The sequence below is a fragment of the Maniola hyperantus genome, chromosome 1, assembly GCF_902806685.2.
Source record: "Maniola hyperantus chromosome 1, iAphHyp1.2, whole genome shotgun sequence".
Lineage (NCBI taxonomy): Eukaryota > Metazoa > Arthropoda > Insecta > Lepidoptera > Nymphalidae > Maniola > Maniola hyperantus.
This window is the reverse complement of record NC_048536.1, coordinates 8,197,917-8,215,900: the sequence shown is the minus strand read 5'-3', so window position 1 is coordinate 8,215,900 and position 17,984 is coordinate 8,197,917. Positions and strand designations below refer to the sequence as shown.

The window sequence follows — 17,984 nt, the reverse complement described above, 5'->3', positions numbered from 1 at the left end:
ATAGCAGCGTTAGTTGGAGGCTCAGACTAATTTTAAAACAGAAAACTAAAGAAAAACTCGTAATTATTCGCAATAAATTACTATCACGGCTTTATGGCCGTTCTAATTAAATAATAAATAAATAATAATAATAAATCACAGAGGTTTGTTGGGCACAAACTACAACGTGCCCAACAAAAAAAGCTAAACTATGACAAAGACAGAAAACTGTGTTTATATCTCTATCACTCTTCAGAGCTTTTCTATACACCTAGCTTGCTCTAATAAGGTATTATTATTTTAATGCCAAATCTCCTTGATTCTTAATCTGGGGTTGGAGGGGATTATGGATTCCCAAAGCCAAGTTTATCATGATGACTAACTAATATCCATTACAGTGCGACAAGGCTCTCTTAGCACTTGAATGACATTGACAGGGGGCGCTTTTGGAGAACTAATCCGTTTCCAAATCGAGAAAGAATAATAAAAACCATTTATAGGCCATGGACTTGCAACTTATAATGTTCACCTGCTCAAATACTATATTTACCTAGTGCTAAATATAGCTATAAGATGCAGACACATTTATGCTGTACTAGACGATGCCCGCGACTTCGTTCGCGTGAATTCAGTGTCGTGGCGCCTCCTGTTTATGCTTAGTTAGACTCGGCTTGCCGCCCGGGTTTGAGGGTTGAAACCAGAGACGTCACGAAGGCTAGTTTGTGAATGTTTGATTATGCACTCACCCTTGCTCGATGCGCAGTCCGCTTGCGCGTGCGACACCAGGTTAATGCGCCGTCTTCACGGCACGGAGGCGACGGTCGAGGAAGCGGCCTTCCTCCCCGTCGCATAGGACAGAATCCATTGCCTCGCACTCTGTAATACATATATGGGACGGGCAGATTTCACCTAGACGAAATCCGCCGGGGCTACTGTCTTCCTCGCCGCTATGCGGGGAAGACCAGGGCTGACTAGCACTAAATTAAAGGAGGAACGGTTCCATCATTAGCCCAGCCATTAGGATTATAATTGGGTCCCATTGACCTACCGCGTTTCGGTCAGGTAACTGGCTATTCGTGCCGGCTCAAAGTGCCACACCTTTGCTTGCTACTTACGCCGAGAGTTAGCCGGGGTCGTCACTGACGTCGAGAGCTAGCTGGTCTCGTCATCTGTATCGAGAGTTAGCTGTTCGACGCTAAGGCCTGCCACCCGAGGGCCCCTACGACTCTCGATACTGACGGATTACTTTCTCCCAGCCAAGTCCTGCCAACAAGGGTCCCAATGGCTCCCGACGCTGACGATTTACTATTCCGACTAAGGCCTGCCAATAAAGGGCCCTTACGACTCTCGACGTTGGCTACATGGAAACGTTCCTTATGCACACAATTAATAGCAATCAAATATAGTTACTTATAGTTAGCCACTTACGAGTAATAATACAGGATGCGAGGCACCGAACTGATGACGGCAGGCGTGCTGTGAGGCGAGGCTGCCGTGCTCGGATCCAGTCAGTTAACAAAATGGTGGGCGCCGTGGTTTAAGGCTTCGACCACAGACAGTCGGCGTCGCGTTTCAAGTATAGACCATTAGACCCACAGAGTAAAGTCACAGACAACTTACCATAGTATTTTAAGCGTCCGGCTCTGGATTCCTCTCCTTCTAATCTCGTTTTGCTCGTTATCGTAATTAGATATTATAATTGGATGATTTAATTTTACGATGATTACTATTTATATTTTGTACAATTAACTATTTCGCGACGTTCGTCGCGACACTCCCCAACAACGGAAGTTACAATAAGACGATAAGATTCTGCGTCCACTCCTTAATCTTCTCGAGGGCCCTGACAGCCGCTTCTCTCTTGGGTCTTGGCTCCTCGGAAGAAAGGTCTACTTCGTTTTCGTTAGTAATCTCCTCTGGCAGAAGTTGATCCTCTAACATCGTCTCATTATGGTCTTGTATGGTGTGATCATTTTCCTTTTCAGGTGCATCGATTTCACCACTACGTATCTCACTGGTTTCTCCAGTGGTTTCTTCGTGCACTTCTCTTGTTATGCGTTCGGAAGGTATATAGTTGTAACTTGGTCTAGGTTTGTCAGCTAGAGCGTGAGCTTCTTGTTCGTCCATTTCTAGTGGATATAAGTGTGAAATGGATCTAATATATTCGCTATTATCTACTTTTACTTTCGCTGTTCTGCTAAATCCATCCTTCCCCTTCATAAGTTTTGTTATTTTCCCAACTCGCCAGCTTTCCCGATTAGGATGTTCCCCCTTTATCTGGACTATTTGTCCTTCTTGAGGTTCTAATTTCGAAGTGACTCTTGGATCCCTATGTGAATGCTGGTATCTTTCTCGAAGGCTGAGAAGGTAACGATTAGAAAACATTTCTCTAAATTCTTCTTGGATTTTAAGAGCTCTTTTCCAACCTTTAACTAGTTCCGTTTTTGTAACGGTTCCTTCTGCTAAAGGTTCCTTCCGGGTAGTCTCTACTGTTATACATTCTCCTACAGCCAAGAAATCAGCTGGTTTCAATATGTCGGAGATACTCGGCAGTAATCGGGACGCAAACGTTGTCTAGTGGCGTTGATCGAGTCTACGCATTATGACACAATCTGGGTTACCATGGACACGTAAGAATAACAATATGGTTTGAAGATGGTAAGAGAAACGACTTGTGTACTTGTGTAGAATCGTATCCCGCGTTCCTATTAAGCCAACATGATAACCCTGTAGATAAACGCCCAATAGAAGGTAATACGACGATCCTAGAGCTCTCTGCCGACAAATATATGATCCAGCTCGGCATCTATATTACAGAAATAGTTTCATTAATTTCAACTTCCTCATCTTCACTATCATTCGGAAGAGCCTCCCGAAACAAAAAGGGATCACTATTCGTTGCCCTTTGTGGCAATGTATCAGATGCTTGTAACAAATATTGAGATCCAGCTAATTATTTCGCTTTATCTTGACAAGCGCTGTAAGGTTTTGTTGCTACATCTGCTGGATTTAGCTCTGAGGGAACATATCTTATGATCAATTCTTTGTTTCATTTAATTTCTTGGATTCTCCTTGCTACGAATGGTGGTAAAAGTTTAGAAGACTTGCACCATCCGATTACAATTTGGCTATCGGTCCAAAGAAATTGATGTGTTACTTTTGCAGGAAGAAAGTTCCGAATAAATTTTATAAGACGACTTCTTAAATAATTTAGCAGGTAGGATATGTGGTGCAACAAATCCGCAAGGATCGTAGATTGAAGCGATCACTCTCAATACTTCCCGTTTATTGTTCGCATTAGAGTCGATCTTGTATCTCAATTGAAGTAGATCTTCCTTTAAATCCCAATCAAGTCCTAATATCTTAACACGGATTTCCTTTGACGAGTCTGGGATTTGTGTCATAAATTCATAAGAATTAGAACTCCACTCCCTTAAGTTCATAGACATTTGTTTAAACGCTTTTTTGGAGTCGGTATATAATTCTGATGGTTTTCTCCTTCTGATGGACACAATATGCAAGTAATGAACAGGATGTTCTTCCTTTTCAGATTTCGCGTTCACAACTGCTGTTTGAAGTATAGTAGTATCCTTGGTATCTAATTGCATTAAATTATTAGTTGATTCGTTTGTATTCTTATTATTTATATAATCATTCATTATTATTATTCTTATTTATTATTTACATTCTTATTTATTATTTTTATTTATTTATTAGTTGTTTCACTCTCCTTTTGTAGATTTTTAGGACAAAGTGCCCGATTGTGAGATCCAATCTCGTTACAGTGTGCACATTTTATTTTTCTCTCACATATCTTTACGGTATGTCCTATGCGAAGACATGCGTAGCATCGGTTAATTAATTTATTTTTCCTTTCTCGTAACGTTGTAAAGGCTTTGCATTGATCGTTAAAATGGTTCTCCTGACAGAAGATGCAGTGAAGTTTTCTTTTCTTTTCGTGTTGCCTTTCTTGGTTTCCTACTGGCTCTTCCCATTTTCTTTTGAATTGTTTCCTAAAACTTCCCTGACGACCTTGAAATAGTCCCCGATTTTTATCTTGTTTCTTTGTGGACATTTCTTTACTTGTTGGCCCTTTGGATTTTAATTTCATATTATTGTCGTCGGATGCATTCGCGTGTAGAGATTGGGTAGTGTAATTGTCTTCAGATTTTCCCTGGATAACTCTCTCTGCGTCTTCCCTAGCCGTGATAATGACTTCGAGGCATTTCCTTATCTCCTCGATGGATTTAGTACTCATTTCGATTTTCATTTCGTAAATAGGATTCGGATTCGTGTCCCTGTTGACTTGATTTTCACGTTCAATTACTTTAATTTTTTCTTTGATTTTGACTTTAAGTTCGCACAATATATCTTCTGCTTCTAATTGTACTGTAGATATCTCGGATATGTCATCAGGCGCAGGATCGTTGCTTAATCGAAAGTAGTTGGTCAATTCGGAGCTCAATCTATTTAACAAAGTTTGTAATTTCGAAGAAATAATTTCTGCTTCTTGTATGATCGTTGGGGATTGAGTGGTTGGATCATCAAGAGTTTCTATTATTTGAGATGCGTTGGTTGATAAATTTTGTAATTTTGTTTTCATTGAGTGCAACATCACCAAGAGACTTTGATCCATCTTGTCGGTATGTTCGAAATATTAGTAGATAAAAGTTTCATTTAAACGGGTTAGTGGTTTAAGGTTTTTTAGATTATTAGTTTATGTTTTCAATGTGACCGGGAACTTCGTGGCTCGTCTCTCTATAAATGAAATAGCACCGCTTAGGAGAAAAGCGAGAGAAAAAGAAAGGAAGCGGATTGGCCAAAACAAAAAATTTTCTTTAATCTAACTAATTTTATTTATCTGTGTCAGTATCGTAGATCTATTTTTCAAATGATCGTCCATCTTTCATTTATTTCACTTTAAAGTTCATTTAAAACTTCTATTTAGTTGTTGTGTTACATCAATGTCCTATGGTTTGAATATTCATGGTAACCCTTGTTCTATAAATCTCATATATTCATCAAATAATTTATCAAATAAATTTCAACGACTAGTTATAACGAAATAATTTTGTACCGTTGTTGTTGTAGAATGAAATTAATTGGTTATTAGTATCGCGGACAAAGTAAGTAACCGACTTTATCATAAATCAATTTCATAGTCCGGCCCTGTCGTCATAGTGTGACAACGACCTTATCAATAATTGTCAGTCATCTGCCCACAGATGTGTACACAATTCCACTAACATGCTAGAAGGGTTATGCCTACCCTTGCGACAAGATATAGGATGTAGTAAAATAGAGTAGCATTGTACCTCTATTCAATAAACTTCTACAAATATTCTTAAATCTCTGTACATTCTACTGGCTTTTATTTCATGCCTAAGGTTCGTATTGCTAAACCGGGTCTCAATTTTAGTATTTAATCATCTCAGTTACTAGGTATGCGTGGGCACACACACTGTGTGACCATTCAGTATAAGCATTCAATGATTGACCCCTTCGTATCAAAATTGTATGATCATAGCAATCTCAAGTCGGGTAGGTATGTGTGTGTAACTATTTAACCGTTCTAGCAAGTCCAGTGTGAATGCACCGGCAAAGGTCAGTGTACTATCGCAGGTGACTGCTCTAGGTACCTATCGTTTATTGTTAATGTCCATATCACTTCACTGTTTCATTCATAAAATTTGTGAAAAAAAAACAATTCCTTGCGCACCGAGACGAAGGGTTTTTTCACATTTATAACTGTTATACAAGAAACGATAACCTTTAGAATTGATTTTCTTTCTTACTAGGTGCGGAACCCTAAATACTTTTGAAATTGACTCATCTTTAAGTCTCTGTTGAATATGATATTATAATAATCTTAATTTGTCAGAATGTTGATGCGAGCTCAAACTTTTATTTTAATTGATTTAGTCGCACATGGATCAACATAATTATAATAATTATTCCACTAAACTGCAATAACAGTGTCACTTTATTGTGAATATAATAATTCAGAACGTTGGTAATACCGCCGCATCATTACAATTAGACTTTAACAGAGAATGAGGTTATTCTTAATTTTCGGTTTCCTTTATTCTATTATAGGACTATACGCACAGCATCCTCCTTTATTCTTCACATTAGGTAGGTACCTTTCCTTTATTAAATTAAACATTGAACATTTGTCACTATTCACTACAATGTATTGTAGGTATTTATATTAAAACTGTCTAAAAAAACGTTAAAATCATCAGTGAAATGCAACATAACTTTGCTTATTTAAAGTAGGTATTAGAGTTTAAAGTGTTAGTTATAAGTAGAATTATTCATCACCTGTAGGTAGGTATCAAAACTCAATAGTAGGAAAAATAATTTTCATGTGTAGGTAGGTAGGTCATTCACGCTTAAGAATAATCATATTCAGAACAAATCACATAGCTACGAGAAAACAAGACATGAAAATAACCTATTAAGGTCTAATGGTATTTGCCGCTCTATACGTGTCGAGACTTGTCGAGACATGTCTGATTTAGGTCAGTGCATAACAACATTCACAACTTATTTGACAACCCTCTTTCTTTTAGCATTTTTTGCTGAAAGCTCATTTACTGATTTATCAGATCCTCAGCATCTCCACCATGTCGTGGCGCCTCCTGTTTATGCTTAGTTAGACTCGGCTTGCCGCCCGGGTTTGAGGGTTGAAACCAGAGACGTCACGAAGGCTAGTTTGTGAATGTTTGATTATGCACTCACCCTTGCTCGATGCGCAGTCCGCTTGCGCGTGCGACACCAGGTTAATGCGCCGTCTTCACGGCACGGAGGCGACGGTCGAGGAAGCGGCCTTCCTCCCCGTCGCATAGGACAGAATCCATTGCCTCGCACTCTGTAATACATATATGGGACGGGCAGATTTCACCTAGACGAAATCCGCCGGGGCTACTGTCTTCCTCGCCGCTATGCGGGGAAGACCAGGGCTGACTAGCACTAAATTAAAGGAGGAACGGTTCCATCATTAGCCCAGCCATTAGGATTATAATTGGGTCCCATTGACCTACCGCGTTTCGGTCAGGTAACTGGCTATTCGTGCCGGCTCAAAGTGCCACACCTTTGCTTGCTACTTACGCCGAGAGTTAGCCGGGGTCGTCACTGACGTCGAGAGCTAGCTGGTCTCGTCATCTGTATCGAGAGTTAGCTGTTCGACGCTAAGGCCTGCCACCCGAGGGCCCCTACGACTCTCGATACTGACGGATTACTTTCTCCCAGCCAAGTCCTGCCAACAAGGGTCCCAATGGCTCCCGACGCTGACGATTTACTATTCCGACTAAGGCCTGCCAATAAAGGGCCCTTACGACTCTCGACGTTGGCTACATGGAAACGTTCCTTATGCACACAATTAATAGCAATCAAATATAGTTACTTATAGTTAGCCACTTACGAGTAATAATACAGGATGCGAGGCACCGAACTGATGACGGCAGGCGTGCTGTGAGGCGAGGCTGCCGTGCTCGGATCCAGTCAGTTAACAAAATGGTGGGCGCCGTGGTTTAAGGCTTCGACCACAGACAGTCGGCGTCGCGTTTCAAGTATAGACCATTAGACCCACAGAGTAAAGTCACAGACAACTTACCATAGTATTTTAAGCGTCCGGCTCTGGATTCCTCTCCTTCTAATCTCGTTTTGCTCGTTATCGTAATTAGATATTATAATTGGATGATTTAATTTTACGATGATTACTATTTATATTTTGTACAATTAACTATTTCGCGACGTTCGTCGCGACATTCAGGTTTAAAAAAAACAAAGGTTTTCTAAACTCTTCGATTTTTGGCATAAAAGGTAGCCTATGTTCTTCCCCGGGATGTAAGCTAACTCTGTACCAAATTACATCAAAATCGGTTAAACCTTGGTTAAACTGTTAGGCCGTGAAAAGCTAGCAGGCCGCAGACTGAGTAAAAAAGCTAGACTAAAGTACCGTGTAACCGCGTCTGAGATAGCGATAGCACGACGTAACGATGAATAACACAACAAATATTTGTATTAAACGTTTTTTATGTGAAAACAACTAATGAGGAATACAATGACCCCACGAATTCTCAACGTTTGTTTTGCAACTAAAGTTGTATTCCTTATTCCAATAAAAGATGACGATATATAAATAGGTTAGCTGCGTTTCTGTTTATCACATTAATAACTTTATCTGTGCTCTCTTTTTAGTGTGAATGAGAAAGCAAACGTTCCTTTGTCTAGATTTTTTACTCAGTCTACGTAGCAGGCAGACAGATTGACATACATTCATGGTTGAGCCTCAGAACAAGGACTAGTCTAGTAGAATGAGAGTAGAAGTTGTGACACTTACTGTTAGAGCGAGATAGCTAAATGCATTTAAGCTTTTATTTGAACGTGACAAAATGATTATGTTTTGTCCTTATCTCCGTGGACACTTTTTTTTGTTTGCCAAAATTATAGGCCAAAATGTATTTGTACGTGATATCTTGACAATCAACGTGAAGTGAGGTTATGTTGTCTCAAGTATTGAAAAACAAATCAATTAATTATTTACAATACTTGACTCAACATACAAATACATTTTGGCAAACAAAAAAAGTGGCTACGGTGATAAGGACAAAACATAATCATTTTGTCACGTTCTAATAAGAGCTTAAATGCATTTAGCTATCTCGCTCTAACAGTAAGTGTCACAATAGGGCTACTTCTAATAGTAATTATTCTGAGGAAATAACCCACCTCAGACAGACCACAGACCTCAGAACAAGGACATATCTGTGCCACAGACCAGTTCCAGTTGTTGAAAAAAACAAATAAACATAACCTCACTTTTATTTATTTATTTTTGAGTTTAATATTTTATTAAAGCTATTGCACAATGATAAGCAACGTGACTAATAAGCAATGATAAGTGAATAAAAATAAAAAAATTGTGAACTTTGTACTCTCGTTTTGTAGATTTAATTGTTTAGATTATTAATTAAAAACACTGAGTGTACCAATTCAGTATTAACTTATGTTGCATAAATTTTATAAATCCTTTCGCTCACTGCATGCTTTGGTAAATATTTCCAAAAACCACAAAATGAACCAAAATAAGTGTTATTTTAGATACATTAAAAATGAGGATATAATTAATATATCATTTCTCCATAAAGTAAAAGATACCTTGCGGCAATTTAATTTAAACAGGAAATCTTCTGAAAATTTACAAACATTGTGTATTCGCATCGCAGCAAATGTTCAGAAAATTTGCAATAAGAAATCGAAAAAGAAAAGTACTGATAGCGAATCTGATATTGTAGTGACGATCTGTGACAATAAACTGAATCCTATTTCTGAAGACAGCACTTGTTTAAATCTATTCAACTACAAGAAGCCACTAGTATTAAAAATTTCAGAGCACTTATATGATATAGAACTGAACGCTCCATGGGTTATAAGTTTTAACTTACCTAAGGCTATCATAATAGGATTTCCAGTGTATCCTGAAAATTTAAATACACTTTATACTGACCAACAACTGAGTATTTTTAATTGGTATAAAGGAAAAGTCTACAACGACAAAGGGAAAGAAATTAGTGATTCACACATTCAATGGCAGTTCATTGTCAAGAGCTTCTACTACACTCCAACAACAGATGATATTGGTTTTAAACTTAAATGTGAATTCATTCCAGGTAAATAAAATAGATTGAACAGAGTTTTCAATAACATTTGTATGGAATAATAAGTAATTTATAGTATTTTCACAGTGAACAGTACAGCTGTCGGTCCAGCTGTGGAAGATGTATCAAAGAATATGGTGGAAGCAGGGCCTGGACCTTGTCCTTTTGAAATACGGCAGTTATTTACTACACAGAAGTTAGAAGGCAATAGGTACAAGCCTACTTGGAAATGTAAAATTAGACTAGCAAACTCACCCCAGCTTTGCATGTGTGGCTTCTATAGATTAAACTAAATAATGCCAGTAGCTTCACCCTGATTTAAGTTTTTAAACATCCTATGTGAAATCTTTGATTTTTCTTGGATAGAAAGTAGCCTATGTCCATCTCGGAGGTGCAAGGTAGCTCTGTACTAAATTCATCTGAATCAGTTCACAGAATGGGTTTAACTGTTTGAGTTTCTGTGATAAAAAGTAGCCTTGTCTTTCTCTGAGATGAAAGCTATCTCTGTACCAAAGACAAAATCTGCTAAACAGACAAGCCAAGATAAGACTTTCATAATATTTCATAATCACTTCATAATAGTGATACATTACTATATATATAAACACATGAACAATTGTAATATTATGTCTTCCTATATGTTTATTGAAAAATATAAATCATTCATTCATTCCTTGTTTACATTAGAAGCCATTTAAAGTAAACAGATTAATGCAGATTATGATTTTGTAAAACTGTTATTGTTTAAACTTAATACATTATTAAGGATACTTACGAATAATAAATTTCTTTTCCAGCTTTCGATGTGTTTCGTACAATATATTGGCAGATTTATACTGTGATTCTGAACATACAAGAACAATTCTATATCCATATTGTCCACCCTACGCATTACATATTGATTACAGGAAACAGCTCATTTTAAAAGAATTGCAAGGTAACTTAAAAGATAATGCTTAATTTATTTATTACCTGATTACGGCAAAGCCGAAAAGAAGGGTTATGATTTTAGCATTCTATGTATGTGTTTTTATTGACATACATTCCACTGTAGTGCCTAAACTACTGAGCTGATTTTGTTGAATGAAGTGTCAATCAATTTTTTTATGGTTCCGGTGACACAGGTTATATCTTAGATACATCTTATATATACATATAGCTGATCCCCGCGGCTTCGCCCGCGTAGATTTAGGTTTTTAAAGATCCCGTATACCCTATGTCACTCAGGAATAATGTAGCTTTCTACTGGTGAAAGAATTTTTAAAATCGGTTCAGTAGTTCTAAAGATTACCCCCTACAAACAAACTTAACGACATTACCTCTTTATATAATACAACGGGCCGTGCAGCAGAAATCGTAATATTTTAATTTCGCCATAACTTCAAAACCAAACGTCCAATTTTAATCATTCAAAGACCAAATATTATCTCCATAAACTGTTCTTAGTGATGAAATCATTTATTTTGATAAGGATTAATAGCATGAGTAAAATAAACGCGTTTAAATGTAGTCCAAAAAAAATTCAAGATTTTTAAATAAAAAAATGGTTGCTGTGCCTCACTCGACATAGATGGGTATAGTGTGTCGCGGACTTTTTTGTAGATATTTATAAGATCTACAATTAATTAGAACATTTTATGGTTCTATCTTTTATAGTTTAGGCAGCGTACGCAAAATAAGTAACTTTTCTGGTTGATTTTTTACACCTTGTGTCCGAAAAACCCAAATATCTTACGGAACCCTATTTTTTTCCAAAATAAAATATAGCCTATGTTACTCGTGGATAATGTAGCTTTCGAATGGTGAAAGAATTTTTAAAATCGGTCCAGTAGTTTTTGAGCCTATTCAGTACAAACAAACAAACAAACAAACAAAGTTTTCCTCTTTATAATATTAGTGTAGACAACGGGCCGTGCAGCAGAAATCGTAATATTTTAATTTCGCCATAACTTCAAAACCAAACGTCCAATTTTAATCATTCAAAGACCAAATATTATCTCCATAAACTGTTCTTAGTGATGAAATCATTTATTTTGATAAGGATTAATAGCATGAGTAAAATAAACGCGTTTAAATGTAGTCCAAAAAAAATTCAAGATTTTTAAATAAAAAAATGGTTGCTGTGCCTCACTCGACATAGATGGGTATAGTGTGTCGCGGACTTTTTTGTAGATATTTATAAGATCTACAATTAATTAGAACATTTTATGGTTCTATCTTTTATAGTTTAGGCAGCGTACGCAAAATAAGTAACTTTTCTGGTTGATTTTTTACACCTTGTGTCCGAAAAACCCAAATATCTTACGGAACCCTATTTTTTTCCAAAATAAAATATAGCCTATGTTACTCGTGGATAATGTAGCTTTCGAATGGTGAAAGAATTTTTAAAATCGGTCCAGTAGTTTTTGAGCCTATTCAGTACAAACAAACAAACAAACAAACAAAGTTTTCCTCTTTATAATATTAGTGTAGATTAGTGTAGATTATAATATTAGTGTAGAAAAGGAAAAGGTGACTGATTGATCTATCAACGCACAGCTCAAACTACTGTCATGCAGATAGCTATATATATGGCATAGACATCCGCTAAGAAAGGATTTTTGAAAATTTAACCCTTAATAGGGGTTTGAAATTGGGTCACGAGCATAAGCTAGTTTTAAGTGTCAAGCTGTATCTTGTTTCTAGCCTCTAGTTGTACTCTGACTTTGGTTAAGGTATGAGTGTGACCCTAGTTACTGTTAGTGCAGTATTTAAGTGTAACCACTATAATATTATAATACTACATATAATACCTACTCGAGATATCTTTTTGTAACTTTTTGTCATTTGTGTTTTGTGGTGCAATAAAGAATATACATACATACATACATACATCATAATATGTTTGAACTGTGACAGTCCCTAAAACAAATAAACCAACAAGCTACAAACTTTATCATCCTGGAAAATCAAACGGATTGTTATTTTTAAGATTAATATAATTTAAAAAGTTTTATATTTATAAATATGCCATATATTGCAGGTTACAACGCTGATATAATTTGCCTTCAAGAAGTAGACAGAAAGATTTTTAATAGCAGTTTAATGTCGTTCTTGGCATGTGACGGTTTAAAAGGGTTGTTTTATAAAAAAGGCAAGTTGGTTGCCGAAGGCTTGGCGTGCTTCTACAGAGAAACAAGATTTAAGTAAGTAGCTATGTGACTGGTTTCCCCCAAAAATTATTAAGTTAAAAGCTATGAACAGACAAAATTTAAGGTTATATTAATATTATAAAAGCGAAAGTGTACCTGTCTGTCTGTCTGCTAAATTTATACTGCCTATCTGTTTAAGGTACATAAAATGAGATTGCATCCCGGGGACAGACTTAGGCTACATTTTATTCGGGAAAATCAAAGGTTTCCACAGATATCTTAGAGGCCCATAGGTTTAAGCAATTCTCATGAAAGGTACAGAGATAGCTTCTATCCTGGAGACTGATATAGTATTGGCTACTTTTTATCCTGGAAAATCGAAGAGTTTCCACAGGATTTTTAAAAACCTAAATCCCTCCTCACAATATTTTTCTTCACCGCTAAAGCAAGTGATTGATTGATTTTATATGCAATCAAATCATACTTCCATACTACCCATACTAATATTGTGTCTGTCTGTCTGCTAGCTTGTCACGGCCCACCTGTTTAATCTATATTGACGAAATTCGGTACAGAGATAGCTTGCATTCCGAGGAAAAACATAGGCTACTTCTTATCCCGAAAATCAAAGAGTTCTTACGGGATTTTTAAAACACCTAAATCTACGTGGACCAAGTCGTGGACATCATCTATTAAGTAGCTATTCTGAGAGGTAGCTTGCATCCGAGGGGTCGGCATAGGATACTTTTTAAGCACGAAAAACAAAGAGTTCCCATGAGATTTTTCTAAAACCAAAATCACACGGATGAAGTTGCAGGCATCATCTAGTAGTGTATATGTAATATTAATGTTATTACATTTTGCAGGTTATTAGGAGACAACCAAATATTACTAGCAGAAGCCTTAAAAAGTGAAGCATGTTTAAATAACATATGGGATACAATTAGATATAATGAGCCACTAGTTGCGAGAGTGCTAGACAGGTCGTCAGTAGCGAGCGCTACATTCCTACAATCAATTGAAAACCCAAATGAAATACTTTTAGTTGGTAATACACATTTATATTTTTATCCTGATGCAGATCATATTCGATTAATTCAAGGAGGAATTGTAATATATTGGTTAAGTGATTTACAGAAAAAATTAACTCAAAAGGTAATATTTATAAAATGCTTAAATTGATAAAAATAATACAGACTTACCTACTTAATAATATTATAAAAGCGAAAGTGTGTCTGTCAATCTGCTAGTTTTTCACGGTTCATCCGCTTAACCGATTTTGACGAAATGACATAGCCTGGGGAGGGAAAATCAAGAAGTTCCCTTGGGATTTAAGAAATCTTAATCCACTTGGACTTGGTTGTGGGCATTATAATAATTTTTATAAATAAGAAAAATCTATAGTAGAATCATAAATTCACCGAACTAAACTGACGTTCACAGTGTTGACAGTTTCTGATAAAAAAAAATTGTGTTGTGATTAAAAATCGATTATCCATCACTCACTTATTACATCGTGATTAAACACGCATATTTTGTTATTTACTTAGAAACTTGTGTTCATTGTAATTGATATAAAAATCTTCTTCTGTATATATAAAATTCAAAGTCCTGACTGACTGACTGACATATATATCAACGCACAGCCTAAACTGCTGGTCTTAGAGACATGAAATTTTGAGAGTGTGTTCTTTGTAAAGAGTAGGTATCCACTAAGAAAGGATTTTTCGAAATTCTACCCCTAAGTGGGTTAAATAGGGGATGAAAGTTTGTACGAAAGTACGTCATTTTTCAAGTTATTTGCATGAAAATTGATATTTGGGTTTTCGGTCACAAATGAAAAAATACGTGAAAATACGGAAATTCAACCCCCACCTCTATTTTCTAAATTCCACCCGAGCGAAGCCGGGGCGGGTCAGCTAGTAAAAAATATGTCTGTTTCATTGACTCGTTTTCTGACGAACAATTTTATCATGTCTATATTTTAATTATTATTTAATATAAAGATTAGATCTCTTGTGGTTTTCAGTATCCTGGAAAAAGAATAAGTATGATTTTATGTGGTGATTTTAATAGTACACCTTCTTGTGGAATTTATCAGTTGTTCACTACGGGGTCAGCACCAGACAAGTTACCTGACTGGAGTTCTAGTAAGTAATAACTATTTGGTTTCTGTTAAAATGAAGTAGGCCTTTTCTATGTCTTTTAGTCCTATTATTATTATTATTATTATTAAAATATGTGATGGTGCATAGGTTTTCTTAATAAGATGAAAACTTTAGTAAAGCTTTTCCAAAAAAATTACCTTAAAATAAGGTTGCCATACATCATCATGATCAACCCATCGTCGGCTCACTACAAAGCACGGTTCTCCTCTCAGAGTGAGAAGGGTTTGGCCATAGTCTACCAATGCCATACATAGTACATACCATTGGCATCTTATATTTATATTTACTTAAATATATTGCATTATTTTACTGCAATTTCAGATGCCAATGAAGCAGTTAAAGGTCTAAGCTTGGCACAGAATGTTCCACTGGACAGTGCCTGTGGTACCCCGCAGTATACTAACTTTACAGAAGGATTTGCAGACTGCTTAGATTACATTTTCTATGAAAAAAGTAAACTAGTAGTGAAACAAGTAAGTACCAATAGAAAACATCCACGTAGTATTCGATGCACACCGCATGTGCCAAATAAACAATCAAAGTAGTATATAATAATTAATAATAGTACCTTGATATAAATTCCACATGTCTTTTTTCAATTCTTTCAATCCTATATCCATACTCCCATACTTATATAAATGCGAAAATGTATCTGTCTGTCACCTTTCTAGGGCCACCTTTAATTGATTTGGACGAAAGGTACAAAGATAGCTTGCATCCTGGAAAACGGAGAGGTCGCGACTTAGTCCCCGTGGATTGTGATTAAAAATCCAGTGGGACCCCTTTTGGATTAAAAAGTAGCCCCTACATTCGTCTCCGGGATGCAAGCTATCTCTGTAACAAACGTTAAAAAAAATTAAGCAGATGGACCGTGAAAAGGACATTATTATAGTAGGTATAGTATATTATAATAATAGGATGAATTATTTATTTTGCAGGTTATACCATTTCCAAGCAATGAAGAGTTAAAAGCGCACACTGCATTACCCAGCATAGTTTTTCCGTCTGACCATATTGCTGTTATTTCAGATCTGGAATTTAAGTAATTTGCATTATATTACGCGTCAGGTAAAAAGGGCGGACTATGAAAGTTTGACGAACCCAATAGCGCGGCGACACAGACACCCTTGTCGTCTCGCCTCACTCTTAAGTCCGAACCACTATAGTATAAATTGACGTATCTGCGCATCAGGGCGCAGAAAGATCAAAAATCAAAAGTCAAAGCCTTTTATTATCAGTAGGTACCCATATTATAAGTGTTAAAGTGTGTTTGTTTGTTGGTTTGTCCTTCAATCACGTCGCAACGGATCGACGTGATTTTTTGCATAGGTATAGTTAAAGACCTGGATAGTGACATAGACTACTTTTTATCCTGGGAAATCAAAGAGTCCCCACGGGATTTTTAAAAACCTAAATCCACGCGTACGAAGTCACGAGCATAAGTTAATAGACATATAATATTTTAGTCAAGTTGGGAGGTACCGTTCTATGCTTTTCGATTGTCTTTTATTGAATTTGACGAATAAATTTGGTCCAAGATACCAGTGCCGCCAGTCGTTCTTTATTTTCTTTAGCAACTGATATCTTTAAATTGGCCCGAGGCTAGAGGCCGAAGCGAGAGCTAGCAAATATGCGTACTTTAATAGTACACACTAACACTACTCTATCCCAAACATTTTGTTTCTCAGAAAATAAGGAAGTTCTGGCGGCAGTGGGATCTTGCTCTAATTGACGTAATGGAATTAGTTAGTAAAGAGTTAGTAAAAATAAAGCTACGAAGGTTCCAAACGTGCCCATCTGAGAAGAAGCCAACAACAAACCCAGCCGCGTATTCTTTTTACCTGACGCTAATTGTTCTATTAATAAGCAAGATGTACATATACCTAACAATTTACAATGTAAAATTCAGGTTTGTAAATAAAGTATATACCAAAATTAGCTACAATAGATTGCGTTAGTGTTTTTCAATTTAATTTTCCCCGCGATTTTCGGATCGTACGCAAGCAAGTATGGCAAAAATCTTGGCTGGTTGGTTATTACTGATCATACGCTCTCATATGACGCTCACAGCGCCAAAATTGTGCTACGTAGTAATTAGATATTAATTATTTTCTTTGTCTCTTTGGGTGCTAAAAGGATGCTAATCAAATTGCTTTAAAACACTTCTGCAATCATAAGATACCTATCTATACTAGTTTACACGTAAGTAATTATTGACAAGTAGTCTCACCACCCCGCGCAACCCCGCCGCGCCGGTGACTACAGTACGTTTGGGTAGGTTAAGATAGATAAATATCGTCAAAATAGATAGGATAAAATGTAAAATTTCATTGTTTTTAAGGTTCCGTACCACAAAAGGAAAAACGGAACGGGTCGCGTGTGGCGTGGCGTCACGCGGCGCGTCGTACGTTTTTTTTGTTTACGGTGATGCGGCACGCGTAATCACAAACATATGGCAATATACGATGTTGTTCATAGAGATGCGAGGCGGGAGCCGGGAAGAGTGGCGGTGCCCGCGGTGTTGCACGCGGCGGGCGCGTCTGCGTTATGCGATTTCCAAATAAAGACTGGCAGACGCATATTAATCTATAGGCAGACGGTTCCGCTGCGGGCATCGCTTCATCGAGAATTGCCGCCGCGTGCGCCGCCGCGATGAACGCCGCGTGGGACGCGTCGATGCCATCCGCGGGCTCGGCCACAAAAAACGCTCCATTTTAAACAAACGCGTATAAAATTGCTTCTCTGTAAACGCACTCATACAACGCCATGTTAAAATTCAATGCGGGCCGCGCCGCCCATCGCAACGCGTGACGCCCGTCTCCGTAAATGAGGCCTAAGCACGGCCTAAGCTTGGATGGGCCTAAGCAAGTAGATAATCTATGGGCCTAAGTGTCACAATAGGGCTACTTCTAATAGTCCTTGTTCTGAGATTCCTTTCGTCTATTAATCTGTGGGTGTAGAGTAGTGTTTATATCTCATAGTCTGAGGTTTATATCTCAGACTTTAGTCTGAGGTTTATATCTCAGACTTTAGTCTGAGGT

At 37.2% G+C, this 17,984-nt stretch overlaps 3 protein-coding genes across 3 annotated transcripts; 1 reads left to right on the top strand and 2 right to left on the bottom strand.

Moving 5' to 3' along the window:
- Positions 1 to 644: 644 nt before the first annotated feature.
- Positions 645 to 3,479, bottom strand: LOC138404735 (uncharacterized). The gene is made up of 2 exons (XM_069509533.1): positions 1,600 to 3,479; positions 645 to 855 (listed from the first exon to the last, which is right to left on the bottom strand). The coding sequence occupies exon 1, from the start codon at positions 2,362 to 2,364 to the stop codon at positions 1,771 to 1,773; it is 594 nt and encodes a 197-aa protein (XP_069365634.1). The 5' UTR covers positions 2,365 to 3,479; the 3' UTR covers positions 645 to 855; positions 1,600 to 1,770.
- Positions 3,480 to 3,538: 59 nt separating this feature from the next.
- Positions 3,539 to 7,739, bottom strand: LOC138404697 (uncharacterized). The gene is made up of 2 exons (XM_069509330.1): positions 7,598 to 7,739; positions 3,539 to 6,853 (listed from the first exon to the last, which is right to left on the bottom strand). Exon 2 carries the CDS (start codon positions 4,613 to 4,615, stop codon positions 3,686 to 3,688), a length of 930 nt encoding a protein of 309 aa, XP_069365431.1. The 5' UTR covers positions 4,616 to 6,853; positions 7,598 to 7,739; the 3' UTR covers positions 3,539 to 3,685.
- Positions 7,740 to 8,776: 1,037 nt separating this feature from the next.
- Positions 8,777 to 16,895, top strand: LOC117982486 (2',5'-phosphodiesterase 12). The gene is made up of 8 exons (XM_034968844.2): positions 8,777 to 9,656; positions 9,732 to 9,855; positions 10,442 to 10,581; positions 12,667 to 12,829; positions 13,642 to 13,930; positions 14,805 to 14,925; positions 15,265 to 15,416; positions 15,882 to 16,895. Exons 1-8 carry the CDS (start codon positions 8,993 to 8,995, stop codon positions 15,987 to 15,989), a joined length of 1,761 nt encoding a protein of 586 aa, XP_034824735.1. The 5' UTR covers positions 8,777 to 8,992; the 3' UTR covers positions 15,990 to 16,895.
- Positions 16,896 to 17,984: the final 1,089 nt, after the last annotated feature.